The sequence below is a fragment of the Sesamum indicum genome, linkage group LG4 (assembly GCF_026168435.1).
Source record: "Sesamum indicum cultivar Baizhima isolate 11 linkage group LG4, ASM2616843v1, whole genome shotgun sequence".
Classification (NCBI taxonomy): Eukaryota; Viridiplantae; Streptophyta; class Magnoliopsida; order Lamiales; family Pedaliaceae; genus Sesamum; species Sesamum indicum.
The window spans coordinates 1,024,519-1,046,354 of NC_142660.1; the positions used below are offsets into that span (position 1 = coordinate 1,024,519).

Consider the following 21,836-nt stretch of genomic DNA (forward strand, 5'->3'; position numbering starts at 1 on the left):
GAAATTGTTTTCATCAATTTCGTTAAATTTGAGTTGGAGTTTGCAAATTTGGGATAGCTGGTTTACAGTCCTCAATTATTTGGAAATGCCAAATGGCAAGTACCGGAACTTTCCTATTATAATTATGACCGTTTTAAGCGCACAATAGGTAATGCATAGAATACAACCTTTCTTTTACCCCAAGTCTTTATAGAAAAATCCCTCGGATGACCCTCTCATTGCAACGAGTCAAGTCAATCTCCACACACACACACACACACACACCAATCTCTGTCCGTTTGTGTATGTATATGTAATCCACCCAATTTGCAGTAGTAGGAGAAGAAGAAGAAGAAGAAGAAGAAGAATGGCTGTGGGAGGAATAACAGATGAAGTGCAGATTATTAAGCCGCGCAATGATAAACGGGAGTATCGGAGGATTGTTCTGCAGAACAATCTCCAAGTTCTCCTCATCAGAGATTCCGAAACTGATAAGGTATATATATTTACGGTTGAATTTATCGGTTTCTACCCGTTTCTTGAAATTTTATTTGAAACTTTCGGTACTTTGTTTCGAATATGGTTGTCTGGATGTGTTTCTTGGTGCAGTGCGCTGCTTCAATGGATGTTCGTGTGGGTTCTTTCAGTGACCCCGAAGGACTTGAAGGCCTCGCCCACTTTCTTGGTGAGGAAGATATTGAACTTTCAATTCAAACACTTGAATTATTAAGGATGCACGGTGCCTTAGTTTGACTGATTTCTTAGAGTTACTCTGTGGAAGTAAATTTTGTTTCCAGTTATTCTGATCTTGAGGGACTTGAAGGCCTCTTGCATATTCTTGGTGGCAAAGATTGAAGTTCCTTGTCTGCATCTTTCAGTTTCAATCACTTGGACTACTTAGTGATGGTTAACTGGCTTTGTTTTGAATGTTTGAGTGTCGGTTTTGAAAATATGTTGTGTTTTCAATTCTTCCAGCGACTGAGAGATTTGAAGGCTTGGCACATTTTCTTGGCGACAGATATTGCATTCTTTGTTTGCATTGCATCTTTCCACTTCAATCACTTAAAACATTCGCTTGAATTCAAAATTGTCACTTATCCTTAGGGGGTTGAAAGCCTTGCACACTTTCTTGGTGATGGAATTGTCTTGGCTTACATTATTCAATCTAAATCATGTGTACTGCTTAAGGGTGCATGGGTATCCAATTTTGTGTGTTTAGGTTAGGTTTTGGAAATATCTTTCTATTTCAGTTCTCCATGAAAGGAACGAGGGAAAATAAAACATACGTACACCTGATAAGTGCATCAAAGTGTAACATTCATTTAAATGATGCAACACATGTTGGTTTTAACTGGCTTTGTGGCTGACTATTTTCTCACAAATATTTGATGCTTCCCATCTAATTCTTCATGTCTTCTTCTCCTCAGTAGAATTAATTTAATGTTCTTTATCCACAACATGTCATGTAACTCATTTATGTTTTCTGTTGCATAGTTGTAATATACTGTTCCAAGTAATCTTTGTTGGACTTCTTTCTCACAATGTAGTTATAGTACAGAACATATGCTTTTTTATGCAAGTGAAAAGTATCCATTGGAGGACAGTTACTCAAAATACATCAGTGAGGTAATCATCTGCTCTTTCATGTTGTTCTTGTAGCTTAATTGATCACTTATCTCTGGACATAGAAATAGATAATTAACTTGGGCCACATTGCCTTTTACCATCCTTGAATTTGAAATAATAGATGAATTTTGTCTCTATGGTACTGCTTCTGTTCTTTGTGTAATAAAGTGGATGCTATTTAATGTGGCTAGACCAAAAATAATCTCTCTGTATGTATTTCATGTCTTCTTTTTCAGCATGGAGGCAGTACAAATGCTTTCACTTCATCTGAACACACTAACTACTATTTTGATGTTAACCCTGACTGCTTTGAAGAAGCCTTGGACAGGTAGCATTGCTTAATAACCACAGTTTTTGAGCTGTGTTTTTAGTAATTATTGTCCTGGATGGATGGTCTTAATGCTGTTAATTATTCAGATTCGCTCAGTTTTTCATCAAACCGCTGATGTCAGCCGATGCTACCACGAGGGAGATAAAAGCTGTTGATTCTGGTTAGCAATTCTGTCTTGCATCTTGTCAATGTATTAGTTTTGAATTCTTCTTGATAATACGCACACTCTTCCCTTGTTCCTCAGAGAATCAGAAGAATTTACTCTCTGATGTTTGGAGAATGAACCAGGTACTTTTATTTACTAGCTCCCTATGGCAGTATTTGTCAGGAATCAAATGATGACGAAAAACTATATATTCTCCCCTTGGAATTAAATGGCAAGGTCCTAAAACCTCTGGAATTGAATGATGTTTTAGAAACAGAAGTCATCAGTTCATGACTTGCATTCCTTAAAGTCTATTTAGTTTCTTTTTGGGGAAGAGGTCAACTCCTTGAAATTTTTTTCTTTACAGCTTCAGAAACATTTAAGTGTGAAAGATCATCCATACCACAAGTTCAGCACAGGTACATCCTTGCTAATCTCATGTTAATTATACTTGCTTTACTAAGCTTCCTTACGTGTTGTGTCTAGCGCGGTTAGATTTATCCTTATATCTGCACAGGACACTCTTGTTCTTTGTTGAACCTTCTAATCCTAATGTTGTCCTGTTATTTCCCTACTTAGTTTCAGTAAGAATCTGACTGACTAAGGCTTGTTACAAGATATTTCATTGTTGTAGTATGCTCTCAGGAAGCTATAATAAGTTTTATCTGATTTTGCGTTTGTTTTTTATTTGGGTTGCACGTTCAAGTTTGGTGATGGTGACCAATGATATTTCATAATAGAAGAATTTGTTTCAGTGAGTTTCTGAAACAGTTTTGGACACTTGTGACCGGCGCTTGCAAGTAGAGCTTAGAAGAAGAAAAGAAATAAGAAAGAAAAGCAAAGAAGACGAAAGAGCTTCATTATCGTAATCTTAAGGAAACTCACATAAAATAACAATCTGTTTTCAGGATTACATGTGATGCTTATGTGCTGATGTTGGAACTCTGCATAAGCCTGGTGACACAGAAATTTTAGTAACTAGATCCCTTTGAGAAAGTTTTTAACCAAGATTGCAATTTTAGTAACTTGATCATTGAGAAAGTGTCTTAACAAAGATTCTAGCCAGCTATGTAGTAGGATTTGTAGCAAAAGTTGGGTTTTGTCAAACTACTAACTTAAGGCCACACAGGATACAATGAGTTTTTTGATGGTTGATATATTGGAGATATTACTTATAAATTAGATTGATCAGAATAACGACTATCCTTTGTGACTAAACATTTCTATTGATGTTTCCCGAACGTTATGTATTGGTAGGGAATTGGGACACCCTGGAGGTCCGCCCAAAAGAAAGAGGGATGGATACTCGAGAGGAGCTTCTGCGGTTTTATAATGAAAATTATTCAGCCAATCTCATGCATCTTGTAATATATACTAAAGGTAATAAGTAGGTGCTATCACTTGTTGTATGTGATCCTGGCGAGTGAACTGCATCGACTTATTAGGTTGGATTTTCCAGATGGCCTTGACAAATCTGAAATCTTGGTGCGGAGCAAATTCCAGGATATCCTAAATACAGATCGAAGTTGCATCAGTTTTACTGGTCAACCTTGTGATTCAGAAAGTCTTCAGGTACTACAAGCACCCGTCACTTGCTTTTATTGATAAAAGCTATTGCCATTATGCTCTTTCTTTATAAGGCTTGTTTGTTTGTGTTTTCATTCCAATTTTTAGTTTTTGAAACAGTACTTAAACATGTTTGTTTATACGTATTCTCATCAAAAGTATATTGATTTGACAAAACATTCTCATTTCACATGAAAACCTAAACAAAATTGAAAACACATATTTGCCACTGAAAGTGAAAACACAAACGAAATGTTTTATTAATAAGCATTTCTCAAAGATCAATCAACTTAAGCCATTCTAATGCTGTATTCATCTTAAGGAGCATAATCAGTAAATGAAATAATTATATAGAAATGTTTGTACCATCTAAAAAAGTTCATCCTACTCTTGATTTTAACTTGTCAATACGAATGACTGGTTAAGACCATCACCAATATCTTTTATGTGGGTGGACCCTTGTCTTGGTTCCTTCCAAGGTAGCTACTTGGACTTAAACATGAAACATTGTTTCTGAAATAAATCTCTGTTGCTCAGTTGAAGGATAAAAGCATTTCTTTTAGGTATCCAAAATTCTGAACTCATGTAAGGGTGTGATTATATCAAGGATTCTATCCTTTTATCTCCATCTGAAGGAAAAAGGATTTAAAGATCTCCAGTAACTAGCGGAGTTTTGAAATTATTATATCGTGCAAACTGGTAAATGGGGAAGGTTTGAGAAAGATTAGTGGTTTTGGTTTTGTCCAGACAATTTGACACTGCATGCAATTACTTCAGACTTTAAGTCATGAACATTTGGAATAACTGTAGGTTGAGGAAAGTTTGATTGACTGAACTAAGCAGAATGTTTCTAATTTCACTCGATGAGGTAATGGTATTATATTTTCACTTCATATTTTATGCTTCAGATCCTTGTGAAAGCTGTCCCAATTAAACAAGGTCACAAGTTGAGATTTGTATGGCCAATTACTCCTGGAATTCGTCATTACAAGGAAGGGCCGAGCAGGTATCTGGGTCATTTGATTGGCCATGAAGGAGAAGGATCTTTGTTTTACATCTTGAAAAAGTTGGGTGGGTGTTGCACTTCCTTTCCATGTCAAAGTCCACAATTCCCCCTTCCCAATTTGCTGGTCAAGTAATTGAGCAGTGGATATCTATTAAATTTGCAGAAGTCCTTAAATCACTAATTAAATAGGGAATATGGAGGTAATAATGAATGGCATTCCTCTGTTTTGAATTGCTAAAGGAGTTAAACTAACAGAACTGGATTTTGTTTAGTTATTATTCTTCCAAAAATAATCAGGGTTCTTATACATGAAGGAGTGCTCCTTTTGTTTTACTCAAGAGTCTGGTTAGTCCTAATTGGCTTATTCTTGGGCTAGATTATGTGAAATTCAAGATCAACTTGGTTTATTCGTGGCAGAACTGTTGTTAGGTTTTTTTTTGTATGCCACAGTGTATTGCTTAATTCTGGTGATTGTTTGTAGCAAATTGTCATGATATATACACACTTGTAGCGGTACCCAGATCTGAGTATCTAGATATTTTTGACTGAGTTTAGGTTATCTCTATCTATATAAATACATTGTAGCAAATGCGTATATTACTTCTGACCTTGCTATAAGTGGAAAACACAGCATTCGAACATTCTTTTGAGTCAAAGTTTGAAGGATAAACTTTTGTTCATTTATCTCTCTATTTGTTCACGTTTATTAGGAACTCTAGAGAGAACATGGTACAAAGTTTCTTACACTAAGTTAGTCCTGCATAACTGGTCTTTGTATTAGATTTGAAAAATGGACCAATTAGAACCCATTTTGGTGGATGCATTTTTCAAGAGTTGCAGTTGAAATATCTCTCAGTGAACAATTACTCTCTTCACACTATTTTGTGGAGTTCAACTTTCAGGATTTTTCTTAATGTTCTTTTTGAGCTTGGTGGAGAGGCTTTATTTTCTATCGGATACCCTTGTTCTCTATGTGTTTTTGGTTGTGTGGATGTAGTATGTCCAAGGTGTTGCTTTTTATAGTGTGGACATATCCTTCTAAAAGAAAGGATTAATTACATTGGGTCCCCTTAGTACAGCTACACAAACGTCCTCTTTTACTTCCAAAATTACAAATTTCCTCCTCTGGTCATTGAAATTTTTGGTCAAACCTGGCGGAATTTGTGAAAGGCAAATTTACCTTTTTAAGATTTGATAGTTACTGAGGAAGGGAGGTAACCGTAATGCTTGCTAACATGAAAGGAGGCATAAATTATGTACATTGAGGTCATAAGTTATATGATTCTTTGTGAATAAATTGAAATGATAGACACATTTTTACAAAATTTAGATAAGTTAATCATTAGGGTGCAAACATTAGATATGTTAATCATTTGGGTTATGATAAGATGTGTGAAAGTCAAAACGTCCACAATATTGAGCTATGCGTTGATTGTAGAGCATGAAACATTTTTTAGAAGAGATAAATCTAGGAGACAAATCAGTAAGTTATACACTGACTTTAGCTTCTATATACTATTATGCCTCATAGCCCTTCTGATGTTGCATCTTGTGGACCACAGTGTTTATTCAGTAAAATATTATTGAAACAATTACTCGTCATGATGTAAATTGTTGTGCTAGTTTCTGGTCAGTAGGGTGTATCTGTCAATGAAAGTACTATGTAATTATTAAATGGTTAGAACTTAACCAATGTTGATTATCATGATTAACTTCTGTAAGTCAGGGGGTAATTGTATTATGTCATCCAAAGTATGTGAGGGCACTCCTGGAAGTTTATAAAGGCTCTGATTATGACATCATCTATCCATCAATTGGATTGCCAAAAGGGGGTGATTGTTAGCCGAAATAAGTAACAAGGCTGAGCATTATAATTTCCAATTCAAGAGGCTTTTGTGTAATTAGTACGAGGGTTCTGTAAGTATACCTACAAATATATCTGCTTTCTAGGTAATTTATCTGCAGAGTCATGACTGCTTCTTTGGTGATTCACTTCTCCAGTGAAAATTGTCAAAGGGTGCACAATTTAGTTAATGTCTGGATACTCCTGTAGGATTATGTGCTTCCATATAATACTATAAATTAATAATTATATATTAATTCTTAGTATCTCACTGAGAGAAGCAGCAGATAAGTTTCTTACTTTTCTAAAAGCAAGTTGATTAGTTCAATCATAAATACTTGCAGGTTGGGCTACAAGCTTATCTGCCGGTGAATCAGATTGGACTTATGAATTTTCTTTTTTTAAAGTAGTTATTGATCTGACAGATGCTGGTCATGGTAAGTGCTAAATTTTCTGCCTTTGCGCTCAGTTACCGAGAAGTGGGTCTGAGGCGGGTGATGGATGATTTTCTTCTTTTCTTTTTTGGATAATCACAGAGCACTTTGAGGATATTGTGGCACTATTATTCAAATATATTCACCTTTTGCAACAATCTGGTCCCTGCCAATGGATATTTGATGAGGTAAAACTGATTACAGTTTTTGCAAGCTTTACAATGTATTCACGATGCATTCCAGGAAAAGAGTGATGCAGAAAATTGGCCTCTTTAAACACTTGGCCTGACTTATGAAATTGCATAGCATTACATCCAACAATTATGAGATGCACATAAATAATTGTGAAGGTCCCAGATCTGATAAAAGACAAATCCTTGTGGGTCTTGTTATGGATTTAGTATAATTGGATGTGTTCGTTTTTATTGATAAACTTGAGGTTGACTAGCCATGCATATACCAGAAGCTTGTTTTATGCAACTCTAGAGGTATTAAATCCTAATATTCTTCCCACCTTCAACACAAAAGAAAAAAGAGAAGGAGATAGAGAGAGAGAGAGAGAGAGAGAGAGAGAGAGAGAGAGAGAGAGAGAGAGAGAGAGAGAGAGTTGTGGTCATATTGATTGAGTTGAAGACGGTCCACTGAATGAGTCCCCAGAATTGATCTGTCAGAATAGCCGATAATCTCATATTCGTGGAAAGTTGGTCACTTGATTATTTTGGGATGCGAAGCTGTATTCATCTGAGAAGCATCACCATGCTGCTGAGTTGCTATATGTATTTTTAGGATTCTAGCATCTTATGATCTCAAATTGTGACACTAGAGGCACTTTATAACCCTGTTATCAACTATCCACCTCATGCTGCTTTCTGAAAGGCATAGTTTTTTGAAGATTTACCTATTGATGTTACTCTTGAGATTTAACTTATCTCATCATCTTAATTTGTTAATGAAGCTTGCAGCCATTTGTGAGACTTCCTTCCATTACCAGGACAAGATTCGTCCGATTGATTATGTGGTTAATGTTGCATTTAATATGCAGGTAAATGTCAATTACTTATAATAGACGTTAAGAGTGTGTAATTTGCATGTATGCGCATGATTGAGGGAGCACAGTTGGTTTAGAAAATATATAAAAAAATACACCTCCTTATCGATGTGCATAGGAGAGTGATATTTCAGTTTAAGCAGTTCATGAGACATCTTATTTTCCTTATTTCCTCAAGGCTTAAGCTGCATCTCGTCAATCTATAATTTTCGGCCTGTTTTGTTAATTGAAGAGAATGATATTAAAAATTCATGGTTTTTTGATATATTTCAACTATGTGCTCATATTTGTTTCTTTTTTCAAATCAATAATTTTCAATTTGTCTTGTCCATTGATATAAATGATTGTGAAACTCTTGTGTTTGATATGGAAGTATGCTACCTATGCATGCAAGTTGTAAATTTCCACTAGCCATCTTGTTTGTTTAACAAGGTTCATGTTTCTCTTAGAGCTCTCTGTTCAGTCATACCTTTTGTTTTGCTTTCTGTCAGTTGAATTATCTACCTGCTATTCCTCTTATCATTTGTTGGTTTTACAACTTACATTTCTCGATGGTTTCTGTTAAAAAAAAAACTCTTTTAGTTTTATGCTCCAAAAGATTGGCTGGTGGGATCATCTTTGCCTTCAAAGTTTAATCCTGAAAAAATTCAGTCAGCACTGAAAGAGCTCAGCCCATATAATGTGAGGTCAGTTTTACAGAGATTTGTGGAGATTCTGATCAGTCTACCTTATAACTTGCATCAATTTGAAATTTGCCTCTTCTTGTTGTTGACTATGTAAACAAAATTCATATAACATAGGTGGTCCTGTCTGCCTGACCAATTTATCTATTGTTGTCATGTCAATGTTCACCCGGCTTTATCCATTGTCATCTTCTTTCTTAGTTGGCTTCAAGTTTGGACAAGAAATTTGGATTTCACATATTCAATTATCTGATGTCAAATAGTGGTGTTTTTTAATTTATTTTTTTGGGCATCATTGTTTGTTGTTTAGTGTTATAAGATTTGTGTTTTGCAGAATATTTTGGGAGTCTACAAAGTTTGAAGGGCTTACTGATTCAACAGAGCCTTGGTATGGAACGGCATATTCTGTTGAGAGATTACCTGGCTCTACAATTGAGGTTCGCTGCTTCATGTCTGTTTAATGATGAGGCATCTTTTCTTGCCACATAAAATCTCAATAGGCTTCTCCACTTGAGATATCCTAAGACTTTGTTGACTTGCAGGAATGGATTAAAAAAGCTCCTAAAGAAGATCTGCGTCTACCTGGCGCTAATGTGTTTATTCCTACAGACCTATCTCTTAAGACTGTTTCTGGGCAAGTAAGTTATTTCCATAACTTTGGATAATGCCATCTGGACTTTCTTTGTCAGACACTTACTATGAGATCTTGATGTTTTGGTGCATTGGACCTTTGGAACAGATAAATTTACCTGTTTTATTGAGGAAAACGCCATACTCAAGATTATGGTTCAAGCCAGACACAGCATTTTCAACTCCTAAGGCATATGTTAAGATAGATTTCAACTGTCCTGTTTCTGGAAATTCCCCTGAATCAGAAGTCCTCACTGAAATATTTACACGCTTGTTGATGGACTACTTAAATGAATATGGTAATTTTCTTATGGTTGAGAAATAGAATGGAAAAGTGTGGTATTATGAATGTCGAAACTCTCAATCTACTTAATAAAGCTTTATATCTATGTTACATATTCTTTTTGGACTCATTTCAGATTATCGCCGTATGCTTTTCTCCTGGTGCCGTAGCCAATTCACAGAACAGTTGTTTTTCTGTTTTTTTTTTTTTTTTTTTTTTTTTTTTTTTGCATATTTCAGCATACGATGCACAGGTTGCTGGTCTGTATTATGGAGTTACCAACACTGACTATGGGTTTCAGGTACTTATTTGTGTCTGTATTCAAGTATATGCTCCTGAGTGGCACTTTCCACTTCTCAAATAACATCATTTCTCTCTAGAGTTAATGCATATAGAAAAGCTTAAGCACTTAATTTTTGAAGTTCTCAACGTTATATTATAGTTGCATCAGGTAACTGTTTTAAAATGTGATGTTTAGATGTGGCTTACAAGAGCAATTCCATGTAGTTAACATGCTACTTGGTATAGAATGTTATGGAGTTATTTCACCCACTATTGGGCTTAGTTGGTTGGTTCTCGTGTATCTGTAAGTTCCTGAAATTAGGTTAAGCAGTCTGTAACTTTAGTGAATCCAAGACTGAGGAGATTGGGTTGTGCTCAATTTGCCCAATGAGTGTGTGCATGCTCTCTCCTGGAATTATGCAAAAATCTAGGAGAATTGTGTTGGATGTTGTGAAGTGTGGAATTTGTCTCAGATGTTATATCCTACTACACAAAAGCAGAGAAACTCCATTATAGCTTGTGGGGGTAGTCCAAGCACCTTTTCAAGGAACTGCCTTGAAATTTTAGTTCTGCTAATGTGGGAAATAAGCCATTCAGAATACAACTAGAAACTGTAGATGCTTCTAATTGGTCCATCATGTATATTGCTGGGATTCTGATCTCATGATCTCTGCCATCAGTAACATTTCCACCTTTGATTTGGTTGGGCTCTCACATCTGCCATCCAAACATTTCCACTCTTCATTTACAAACTTATACAATACATGCAAAAGCTTTTGATGAATCAGTAAAATGTGAAGTTTGATTATTATACTTGCTTCTATCCATGTATTGAATTGCATGTATGTGAGGCTCATTCCTTCTGTTTCCCAATTGTCTTCACATTTAAATGTACACTTTTGAATGTACATGGAGATATATGGAGCTCCCAATCAGATTATGTTCATATAAATGTACAGTCTTGTGCAGGAATTACTTTTTATGCAGCTGTAACTTTCAGCATGCTGTGTGTATTTGCTGTTTTGAATCTCTTTAAGATGTAATAAAGTTCGCGGATGAATGAGGATTGTTCTGTAGCAATATATCCTATAAATATAGACACCAGCTGAGGGAGATTTTTCATGAGTAATCTCTTAGGAAAACCGCCCTGTTCTCTTTGATTTGTGGCTGTGGGTCAGGTTTATGGCATGCAATTAATCTCTTGATTATACTCTTATCAAGTCAACATTTGGTCACTGTTGAGTATTGTTGCAGAATCTAACATAATGTTTTCTGTTCTAAAATGAGTAATGTTACTCTTCAGTTTATTCTGGTTTATACACTATTGAAGCATGCTAGAACCAGTTATCTTCTTCAACTGGTTCTTCTTTTTTCTGTATCAGTTGTATGAGCCCTTTCTACAGTATACTGCCATCACTCTCTTTTGCCCCTTTCACATAAGGGTTCCAAACCCTCCTGATGCTGTTTGTCGTGTAGTCTCCTCCTCAGAACTAATCTTATCTATTATTTGTTCTCCTTTTCCTCCTTACAGGTCACTGTGGTTGGATATAATCACAAACTGAAGATCTTACTGGAGACTGTAGTACATCAAATTGCTAATTTCGAAGTAAAACCTGACAGGTTTGCTGTTATTAAGGTACAGGTTTGCTGATTATGTTCATTTACTACTTCGACTAGTTCTTTCTCTATGGCTAAGTGCATTTATTTGCCATTAGGATCACAACATTGTCCTATGACAGAAAATAACATATAAGATTGTATCTAGTGTTAAACTTTTCTGCTGTAGTTGTTTGTGCATGCAGTGTCTGGTAGGTGGGCCCTTAAAGTTTGCACCTAATTGCTCCATTGATTGCATAATTATTTTCTAAGGATGAAATAAACCTGAAATTTGTTATTGGTAGTGCATTTGATTTTATTGTATTTTGTCCAAGCTGTCCTGGTTTGTTGCTTTTGAGTTCATCCCTTGTAGCCTGATGGATCTCCACAGGCTCCATTTGGGGAAAGGATTTGGAAGAAGCCTATGGAACTTCAATCACATTTGTTAGGACCGCAAATCATTCTTTTGGGGGAATGTTATGGGGGTGTGGGGATGGGGGTGGGCCTTGGAAACAGTAATGGGGTACAATACTCCTTTTATTTAGATGTTCTATTCTTTCTGGTGGGTGTTGGAGAAATTAGTTCAGAAGATCAAAACACCTGACTGATTAGTAAGAACATTGCTGTTGTTCCAATACAAATTATAGAGGTTATAGTATCTTTTTCTCTTCTTCCTGATATTTTATTAGACGTCCAAATTCTGCTCCTTCAGTCTAAAATAGAAATTACTGTCCTGTAACTTTTTCCAGTTTCCTTAATTACTATGGTTCTACCTGACAAAATAAATTGATCATGCTTTCACACTTATTTAATTACAATTTTTTGTCATAGAATTAGAATGTTTAATGATTGTGCACTCTTGCTTTGAAATAAAGGCCCAACATACAAAATAAACTGCTTAGCTGATAATGAGATGCTTATCATGCTTACTTCCAAAGGCTGACTTAGATTCTATATCTGAAGCAAAGCAAAGAGTTATATGGCATTTCCTCTGCCCGTTTGATTTTTTTTTACTAGTTTTTACCGTTAGTTATTTTTGGTAATCATAGAGAGAATTTGTCGAACATTTAGGACACTACATTCTTATGAAGGTTTTGACTAACAGCTTTTTGTTGATTCTTTGTTTCATCTTTCATTCATTTGTTATGCGTATATGCAGGAATTGATCACAAAAGAATATCAGAATATGAAGTTCCAACAGCCATATCAGCAGGCTATGTACTACTGTTCATTAATACTACAAGACCAAACATGGCCCTGGACTGATGAACTTGAAGTTCTTCCTCATCTTGAAGCGGAGAATCTTGTTAAATTTTATCCTCTAATGCTATCAAGGACCTTCTTGGAATGCTATGCAGCAGGTTCTGATTCTTGCAAATTTGCTTTTGGCTCACCTGCTAGTCTATTGATCGTTCTGTTCTTGCTTGTATGTAGGAAATATTGAGCCAAATGAAGCAGAATCAATGATCCAGCAAATTGAAGATATCTTCTTCAGGGGTTCTAATCCCTTGTCTCAGGCTTTGTTTGCGTCTCAATACATGACTAATAGAATTATTAAGCTTGAGAGGGGAATAAATTACTTCTACAGTGCACAGGGCCTAAATCCTAGTGATGAAAATTCTGCCCTTATTCATTACATTCAGGTATTGAGGAAAAAGTTGGATGAAACTAGCAGGAGTTATCAATTAATATCTCAGTTATTACTGATTACTAGATTTCTTGCATTTTACACCATCTGTTTGACCATGCATGGCCTAGTCATAAAAGAAGGGGAAAAAAGCTAACATGTGATTCTTTTATGGAACAATGGTGCCACAGCCCAGGCCACCCCTTAGATCTGCTAGTGGACTCAAGTTGTAGGAGGTGCCCCAGCACACCACCCTTAGAGAATCTGCTAGGAGATTCAAGTTGTAGGACTAAGGAGTGACTGGTTGGGTCGATTCTACCAAATGGTTATAGATACCTTGTAAACTTGTAATTCCAACTAGCAAGAAAAGTGATGCTAGTAAATTTTAGTGAGCCTACTGAGGCCTTAGAATCTAATTTGTCGCAACCACACAGTTGAAGACTGCTTAGTAAACCTTGGGGCACCACTCACTTCAATATTATCTTAAGGGCCTGCTTTACTACTACCTTGTGATATACTAGGATCATGTCCTAGGTCCAATTTATAAGCAACAATTTATGCTTAATGATTGGCACATTCCAACTTAACATTTGGGTATTACAGATGGATTGTCTAACTATACAGAGTTCTCTTTTTTCTGTCCGCCCCTAACTCTCTGCCGGTTGTTTTTGCTTTTGATCGCATCTTTAAACGTCGAGTTAAACTATTGAATATCTGAAGCCATGCTAAAGAAATCCATAAATTATATCAGATGCTTTTGGTTTGTACGGATTACAGGGCAGGTGGTATATCTTAGAGTCCTTAGTTACACAGTTTCTTAAGATTTTATATATTAAGATCAAAGTGCTGGACAACTTTGTACAACTGACTGTTGGACTTCTTTCTCAGACATGTTCCATGCATTCTGATCTTTCGTTCATCCAACGAGATTCTGAATATAACTGCTATTCAAACTTTACAGGTGCACCAGGATGATTTCAGGTTGAATGTTATACTTCAACTTTTTGCTTTGATAGCTAAACAACCTGCTTTCCATCAGCTTAGATCAGTTGAGCAACTTGGTTATATTACTGTACTTTTGCAGAGGTGTGAAAAGTTACTTTATGTTAAGTTCTTCAGTTGTTCCTAAGCGATTATTGTGTCATAACTTTTGCTCCTTACCCTTTGCTATACTTATTAATGTAGGAATGACTCTGGTGTCCGTGGTGTACAATTCATCATTCAATCGAATGTCAAGGTATAGATTGCATCCATGATCTAAACTCTGTCTGGCAGATAATGCATATCTATCTCTGCCTTTACCCATGACATGCAACTATTATATGTCCTCCTTGTGCTTGACAGGGTCCTGGGCAAATTGAACTGAGAGTTGAATCATTTCTCAAGATGTTTGAAACTAAACTCTCTGAAATGCCGAGTGACGAATTTAAGGTAACAAACTAGTATGCCAACCTTTTTTGTGAATTCCTCGTATATTGACAAAATATATGTAGAAATAACTTGGAAAATTAGTACATTGAGGTTAATTTAAACTGGAAGAAGTGATGTAAACTTTGTTCTTTTGGTATGTTGTGGGTTGAGGTCAACATCCTCATGTGTGTGTAGGGAAGATAGTAAAACAGAGATACTTCTTGGGCAATGAAATTACTCATAGCAATCATAGGATATTGCTGTCGCAAAGAAAGTATGCTTGTGATCTTGTTCAGGAACCCTTGAATTTCAGCCCGTATTTATGAAATGATGATAGTGCTATTCGGAAGATAAAACCAAATACTGATGACTTGTAGAGAAGTTGATCTGTTTGACTGTTACTAAACCTTACATCTCCTTTGCCCTAGTATAGTTAGTCACTTTATGGATAAGTTACAACTTATTCATTGGGAAACTGCTCTTAGGATTTTGGAGTACATAAAGGGCCTCCTGGTAAAGGTTTGTTGTTTGCCTACTCTGTTGCAGGGCATGTTGGGTTTAAATATGACAGGATTGGAGATCTCATTCTTGGTGTAGTAAGAAACAAACTACAGTAAGTAGTAGGTAGATTGAGTTCAGAAGCTGAGTATAGGGACATGGTTCACACTGTTAGTGAAATTTTATGTTAAAAGGATGGGTTGGGAGAGTTGGGCTTAACAAATAATGATCCTGTGCCTATGTATTATGTGTTATGACAATAAAGCAACGATTCACATTGCTAGTAATCCGTTTTTCCATGAGAGAACAAAGCACATTGAGTCAATTGTCACTTTGTTTGTGAGTCGGAAAATTTGCACTCTTTACACTCCTAAAGAGTAGAGAGCAGACCTTTTTACTAAAAGTTCAGGAACAAAGCAGTTCAAGCCTAATAACAAATCTGCTCCAACTTGAGGGGGAGAGTTAGGATTTATGTTAAGTTGATTTAGGTATATATTCTCCTATCTCTTAGAATAAATAGGTTGGTTTATTTGTAGTTATCTCTAAATCCCATCCTATATATATTGAGGTTGGGTCCTCCAATGAATACCTAGAAACATTATTTCTTCCTTCAACACTTATAACATCATCCCTTTTCACTACTGCAGCTAGGGAAGCAGGCAGCAAATGGCTTTTTATGTTTATTGTTTCAGTCTTGGTGATAAGAATTGCTAGGCCAAGATGCACCGGATTCTTGGGTTAGCAATAAAGATAAGATCTGCTTGGATCAATTTGGTTGTTCAATCATAATGAACAGAATGATGATCTATTAGTGTAGTTGTTACCTTGAGTTACATGCTGAATGTCTGGAAATTGGCTATCCGAGGAAATTTAATCCTATCTGCTCATTGTGTTTGGGAAATTATTTCTTTAGTAAAGAAAGAATGTGATATCTTTACGTAATACCTAGAAACATTATTTCTTCCTTCAACACTTCTAACATCATCCCTTTTCACTGCACAGCTAGGGAAGCAGCCAGCAAATGGCTTTTTACGTTTATCGTTTCAGTGTTGGTGATAAGAATTGCTAGGCCAAGATGCACCTGATTCTTGGGTTAGCAATAAATAAGATCTGCTGGGATCAATTTGGTTGTTCAATCATAATGAACAGAATAATGATTTATTAGTATAGTTGTTACCTTGAGTTACATGCTGAATATCTGGAAATTGGCTATCTGAGGAAATTTAATCCTATCTGCTCATTGGGTTTGGGAAATTATTTTTAGTAAAGAAAGAATGTGATATCTTTACGTAATACAATAAAGGCATCATATCTGCTCATTGAGTCTAGGAAACTAGATTCCTGGGGGAGCATGTAACAAATATACTATGTAACTACATAAACTACTTGATATCTTTACATAAGAGAGCATGTATGGGGACACTGTAATTCTTGAGGAACAATGTACTTAAGATTAATGCTTCATATTTTGCACTTATTAACTTCAAAAATCGGTATCTGCATCATTTACAGTGATATGAATGCTCTGCTGCTCTTATTCTAGACTGGCTTCTGAAAGATAACAACTTTTCTTTTGTTGGCATTTACTAGAAATTATGAATAAGACATTTTATATTTGTGTTTGAGAATGAACCCTAGTGACCTGCAAATCAACTTCTTTTGAGAAATGCCTTGTTATTAACATGTAAATCTTGATGCAGAGCAACGTTAATGCACTTATTGAAATGAAGCTTGAGAAGCACAAAAATTTACGGGAAGAATCTGTATTTTACTGGCGAGAAATATCTGACGGAACTCTCAAGTTTGACCGCAGAGAACGCGAGGTATGGCCATTGATTTTATTTCTGCAAAATCTGTGGTTGGTATACATCAATAAAAGCCTGTGAATTTTATACCTAATTAGTTGCCATTGGTTTCACACCATACTTAATGAAACAGGTTGAAGAGCTGAAGCGAGTATCTCAAAAAGAACTGATAGACTTCTTCAACGAGTACATTAAAGTTGGTGCTCTCCAGAAAAAGAGTTTGAGTGTACGGGTATATGGAAACTTACATTCTTCAGAGCAGCAGGTAGACAATTCCCAACCTGTTGAATCTAGTAACGTCCAGATAGAAGATATCTTCAGTTTCAGAAGATCTCGACCTCTTTATGGTTCATTTAGAGGAGGTTATGGCCACTTGAAGTTGTAAGATATAAAAAGCGCTCATCAGGGTCAGAAATAGAACCCTCCTAGGAGTGGTTTTTCTGTAAGATAGGACAACCCAATAAAGTTTAGCACTGAACAGATGGAGGGTTGCCATCAATTTGGTTGTGAGTTTGCAATGTGGAAATCGATAAACATGCATATGACTAAAGAGTTCTTGTAGTGTGGTTTACAATATTCATTTTTAGAAAATTTTTCAGAATCAGGATCAGAAGTTCCGAATACCCTCGATATTTGGAGAAATTTTATTTTATTTGCTCTCCCCTAATTCAGGTCAGTTTGTGCTGTCTTTCGGTTTCTTGTGGATTTAGCAAGGAAATTGCGTACTTGCTGTGCTAAGTTAAGGACAATCAGATCATTATGTTTCCCATCTGTATTAGCCAAGGTAATAAGCTATCTCTGATTTTGATTGGACCAGCATCAAGCTTCATGAATCAACTGGATGAGTGATCTGATTTACAGATGACTTGGTTTGAAACAAAATAAAACCATCTGGGTTCTTGCCTCAACGATTCAAAACGTTTTAATCATAATCCCCGTTAGTTACTTGCTTCTCGGAGCTATGGCTTAAGTCATAATCTGGCCAGGTAATTCAAGCACAGGCCGTGAAACTATTCTCAGAACGTTTAATCAAGATGAGAGCCTGAATTTTTATGACAAATAGAAACAGTCACATTGGAAGCCAGTTATTAGTTTTTATCACAAATTTGAACTCAAAAGAGCCCCAAGCTCCGATCTCGTCCGAGTATCACGAATAAGTCATCTACTGTACCCCTTCTTTCATCAAGGGTCCATAGCTCAGTGGTAGAGCATTTGACTGCAGATCAAGAGGTCACCGGTTCGAACCCGGTTGGGCCCTTCTAAAATTGATATTCTTTTTTCCCTTTTTAACGTGTGAAAAATTATATACTAAAAAGAGCAGTGTGAAGAAGTCTTTAGTTTGTGATGAGCAGTCTTGTCTTCTTATACATAATCCACAAGCAAATACGTAGGTGTTGTGTGTGTTTGGTGGAGTCATACCAAAGAATACACTACATATCCAGGATGAGGAGCATCATCCAAGCTGTTGGTGATGGAGGAGTAGTAATTGGTGCTCTTCGCCCCCACCATTGATGATGACTCTTGCAACTCCCGTTTCTGGCTGTCGTCGGTGGCAGAAGGAGGGTGGTAGTACCTACGTGCGGTTTGAGGGCAGAGGGAATGGAACCTGGCTGCTATTCTCACACCTACATCAACCATTTCCACGTATTGCTTCTTCATTCAGACAAACAAAAAAACCAATGATATATGAGTGCATGTACCTACGTGCTCTTGTTCTTCTTGCAAGGGAAAGACTTGTGTATATATATGTAGTTAGCTGCTACCACATTGACATTTACGTCTATCATCTTTATGTGGTGCCAATCAAAGTTTTTAGAGTAACTAAATAGCTACTGGGGTTTTATAATTCTTGAATTAGATTTTATCTGTAGTAAAAATTTCTCACTCAAATTAAAATTTGATAAAATTAAATCAATTGTTATATGATTGACCACTTTTCTTAAACTGTACATCAATAGCACCACAAGTGTATTATATTTGTCATATAATTAATTCAATTCAGATCAAATCAAATCTAAGTTAGAATCTAAGTTACAAGTATATTGCATTTGTTATGCATTTTGCATACAATTAGAGTAGGGGTGGGGTGGGGTACTGGGGTCATTGTTTTACTTTCAATATAATTAAATAGGGAAAAACTGCAAGCAACTTTCTCGTGAAAGTGATGAATTATTATTATTTAAAATAAATCAATTAAAATTATTCACGTCGAATATTTATATCAAACAAAGAATAAAACAACATCCCACATATTGATGGGGTCCGAACCCATACATATAATTTCACCAATTGAGTTAGAGCTTATTGGTTTAAAAGGTTGGTTTGGGAAGCTTTTATTTCTTATATTTGAATAAATTTGCAGAAGCCATTCATCTCTTGATAGCAAAAGCCATTAATTATTCAAAGAAATTGGGGTTTGTAATTAGGTTCAATGCTTCTAGCTACCACAACTAAAGAACTAAGCTGTGAAAAGTAATATAATTTGATATGAATATTGGAAATGAAATTGTATAATAACATAATAATTATTAAGTTGTGATCACAATGTCCAAATGAAATGAACCTCAATTATTTTAAGATTGAATCCCAATTGGTTCTATATATTTTACTTCTTCATAATGAGGAGTTATGTTTTGGGCTATGATAATTCTATTCATATGGGATGAATTGGGCCCAATTGGATAGAATTTGGGCTACTTTCTGAAGGCCCAATCTAGTGCTAGTGGAAATTTAACCATCTGTCAAATGGAATTGGGCCGTTGAATTAATTATTTTAATAAATTCAACAATACATCAATTTAATTAATATATTAATATAATTAATTAAATTGAAACAAATATTCATGCATTTTTTGAATTCATGAGTTCACACTTGTTGATGGGACTTTTAGACTTAACCACTTAAATTAAGATATAGTTTTTTTTTTTTTTCAAATTTGCAATATTTGTAAATAATCTTTTAATTATGTGATACATTTTGCTGTTGATTTTTCTATATTCTTGTGATATGATGCTTGTTTTTTGATTTATTTGTGATATTTTAGGTGTTTTAATAGAAAAAGATCAAGTTGTAAGATAACATCTCAAATACTAGAAAAGTCTAAAAATACATTAAAAAGTGAATCAAAAATAACCCGTGACTCGCGGGCTTTTAGGAATCTGCAAAACTAGATAATCAAATTGGGCATAACCCATAACTCACGTGTTATTAGACAGACACCGAGCAGAAATTAAAGAATCCCAAACATAATTGCTTAGTCAATTTATAATATTTAGCAGCTTATTTCGTTGTAATTATATTGGGAGGTTTAGCGACAATAGGATTACGAAAGAAAGAAGGAGAATCAGACTAAATTTATGAATCTTGAAAATTATTATAAATGGGAGAAAGAGAAGAATACTTGGGATTCTTTGGACTGAAAATTGAGAGACTCACATCAAAGCACAAGTGGAGAAGTTGATTCGGTGCCAGAGTAGCAGACTGATCACCCCCGATTTTCGACTCCATGAGCTCTTTTTATCTTTTTATCTTTTGTTTTCTATCTAGTTAGTATGAACTAATTTTCTTTTTGTTAGGGCTTTTGGAAAATCTATTTGAGACAATGTTCTCAGTATTTTATCAAATTAATCTACAGCTTTATTCTCATATATCCATGTGTTACTGTGCTTGTTTTTATAATTTGAGAGCCTAATCAACTTCTAGATAATTAATTATATTGATGAACTTGAAGGAAATTCAACATAGTGAAAAAGATAATTCATAGTGTGATTGAACGATATGTAGGCATACATAGACGTGATTCATCTAATTTTACAGGTTTTTTACAAATCTTAATGCATTATTGTCGCGAGTTTTAAATTGGAGGAACCCACTAATTTCTTGATAATAATAGGTTTGATATAACTCGAGAGAGTATATAGAATTAACTTGAGAAAGACCTCAGTATATGAAAACATTGCCTGCTAGATTAATTTGTGATTCCTACATTTAGGATCAATTAGGTACATCAATTGCCTTAGCATCTTCTCATCTTTGAATCTTCTCCAACACTTTCGTTTAGCTTATTTTAGTTAGTAATTGTTTTTAGTAGTAGTAGTTAACTCATTACTTGAATCACGATCGTCCAAATAATCGTTGATTAGTTATCTTACATTTAAATCCTCGTGGAAAAGATATTTATTATACTACTTGATAACTAGTGCACTTGCTAGTGAATCTATACATATTTCAGTAATCGTTAATCCTAACGAAATGGGTTCGTTATAAATAAAAAAAAATTTAAAAAAGGTGTAAATATACTTTAAAGAAAATCATAATTTTATTTTTTGAAAATATAATTAGAAAATAATCATTATTCCAAGGAACTGTCTCACTCTACTTACCTACACGTACCAAAAGATTGTATTGGACCATTATACTCTCCTCTCTTTTCTTGAAAAATGCATTACCCTATCATTAATATGTTTCAAATATAATTATTCTTTTTTTTAAAAAAAAAATCAACAAATGATTATATGGTTAGGGGAAGTGTCAGTGTCACGTGACCCCATACTAATAAATCAACAACTGACAAATTAACCTCATCTTCCAATCTACACTAAACTTTACTAAAACTCACTTCTCCTTCATACTAAAATATTTGGGGCCATGTGCTTTATGCAGTTTGATGATTTTATTATCTATGTCTATTTTACCCCTTTTTTTTTCATATATTCAGAAAAATATAACTAAGTATTTCAAAAAATTTGAGAAGGATGGATATTAACTAATGTAAGATCTTTTATTTTAATATCGGGTTACATTTAAATATGAATAACACATTTTAAATGTATTAAATATTGTTTTAAAAATGTATTTTGAGTTATTAGTATTAGCTAATATGTCTCTATCTCTCGTCCCATCCCATCCTAACAAATTACAAATAAAATATAAAAGAAAAGTTCCTCGCAAAAAGTATGAAAATACCATAAAAGTAAGGATAAATTATAAAGGGTTTCTCTGAAATTTATCATAATTATAAATATTTTTTTATAATTTGAAAAA

At 35.0% G+C, this 21,836-nt stretch overlaps 1 protein-coding gene and 1 non-coding gene across 4 annotated transcripts; both read left to right on the forward strand.

The window, feature by feature from the left end:
• Window positions 1-156: 156 nt before the first annotated feature.
• On the forward strand, window positions 157-17,444 carry LOC105159756 (Insulinase (Peptidase family M16) family protein). 3 transcript variants are annotated; one of them, XM_011076943.3, is made up of 26 exons: window positions 157-475; window positions 589-664; window positions 1,538-1,605; window positions 1,842-1,933; window positions 2,023-2,096; window positions 2,181-2,224; window positions 2,449-2,500; window positions 3,339-3,461; window positions 3,541-3,653; window positions 4,556-4,718; window positions 6,841-6,933; window positions 7,033-7,118; window positions 7,886-7,972; window positions 8,561-8,664; window positions 8,996-9,098; window positions 9,204-9,299; window positions 9,401-9,590; window positions 9,814-9,875; window positions 11,388-11,492; window positions 12,612-12,813; window positions 12,887-13,095; window positions 14,041-14,165; window positions 14,265-14,316; window positions 14,424-14,510; window positions 16,688-16,810; window positions 16,926-17,444. In XM_011076943.3, the coding sequence occupies exons 1-26, from the start codon at window positions 347-349 to the stop codon at window positions 17,175-17,177; spliced, it is 2,910 nt and encodes a 969-aa protein (XP_011075245.1). In that variant the 5' UTR covers window positions 157-346; the 3' UTR covers window positions 17,178-17,444. The 3 variants fall into 3 exon arrangements, with proteins under 3 accessions (XP_011075245.1, XP_011075246.1, XP_088735517.1); XM_011076944.3 differs by lacking the exon at window positions 157-475 and having other exon boundaries at window positions 596-664; window positions 1,527-1,605; XM_088879391.1 differs by lacking the exons at window positions 157-475; window positions 589-664; window positions 1,538-1,605; ... (5 more) ...; window positions 3,541-3,653; window positions 4,556-4,718 and having other exon boundaries at window positions 6,907-6,933; window positions 7,035-7,118.
• Window positions 17,445-17,978: 534 nt separating this feature from the next.
• On the forward strand, window positions 17,979-18,050 carry TRNAC-GCA (transfer RNA cysteine (anticodon GCA)). The gene has a single exon. It is a non-coding gene; the product is annotated as a tRNA-Cys (tRNA).
• The last annotated feature ends 3,786 nt before the right edge of the window (window positions 18,051-21,836 follow it).

Coding starts and splice junctions, on each gene's coding strand:
- LOC105159756 (XM_011076943.3), top strand. CDS start 347: ATGGCTGTGGGAGGAATAACAGATGAAGTGCAGATTATTAAGCCGCGC. Junction 12,814..12,886: donor CTTGGAATGCTATGCAGCAG/GTTCTGATTCTT, acceptor GCTTGTATGTAG/GAAATATTGAGCCAAATGAA. Junction 14,511..16,687: donor TGCCGAGTGACGAATTTAAG/GTAACAAACTAG, acceptor ATCTTGATGCAG/AGCAACGTTAATGCACTTAT.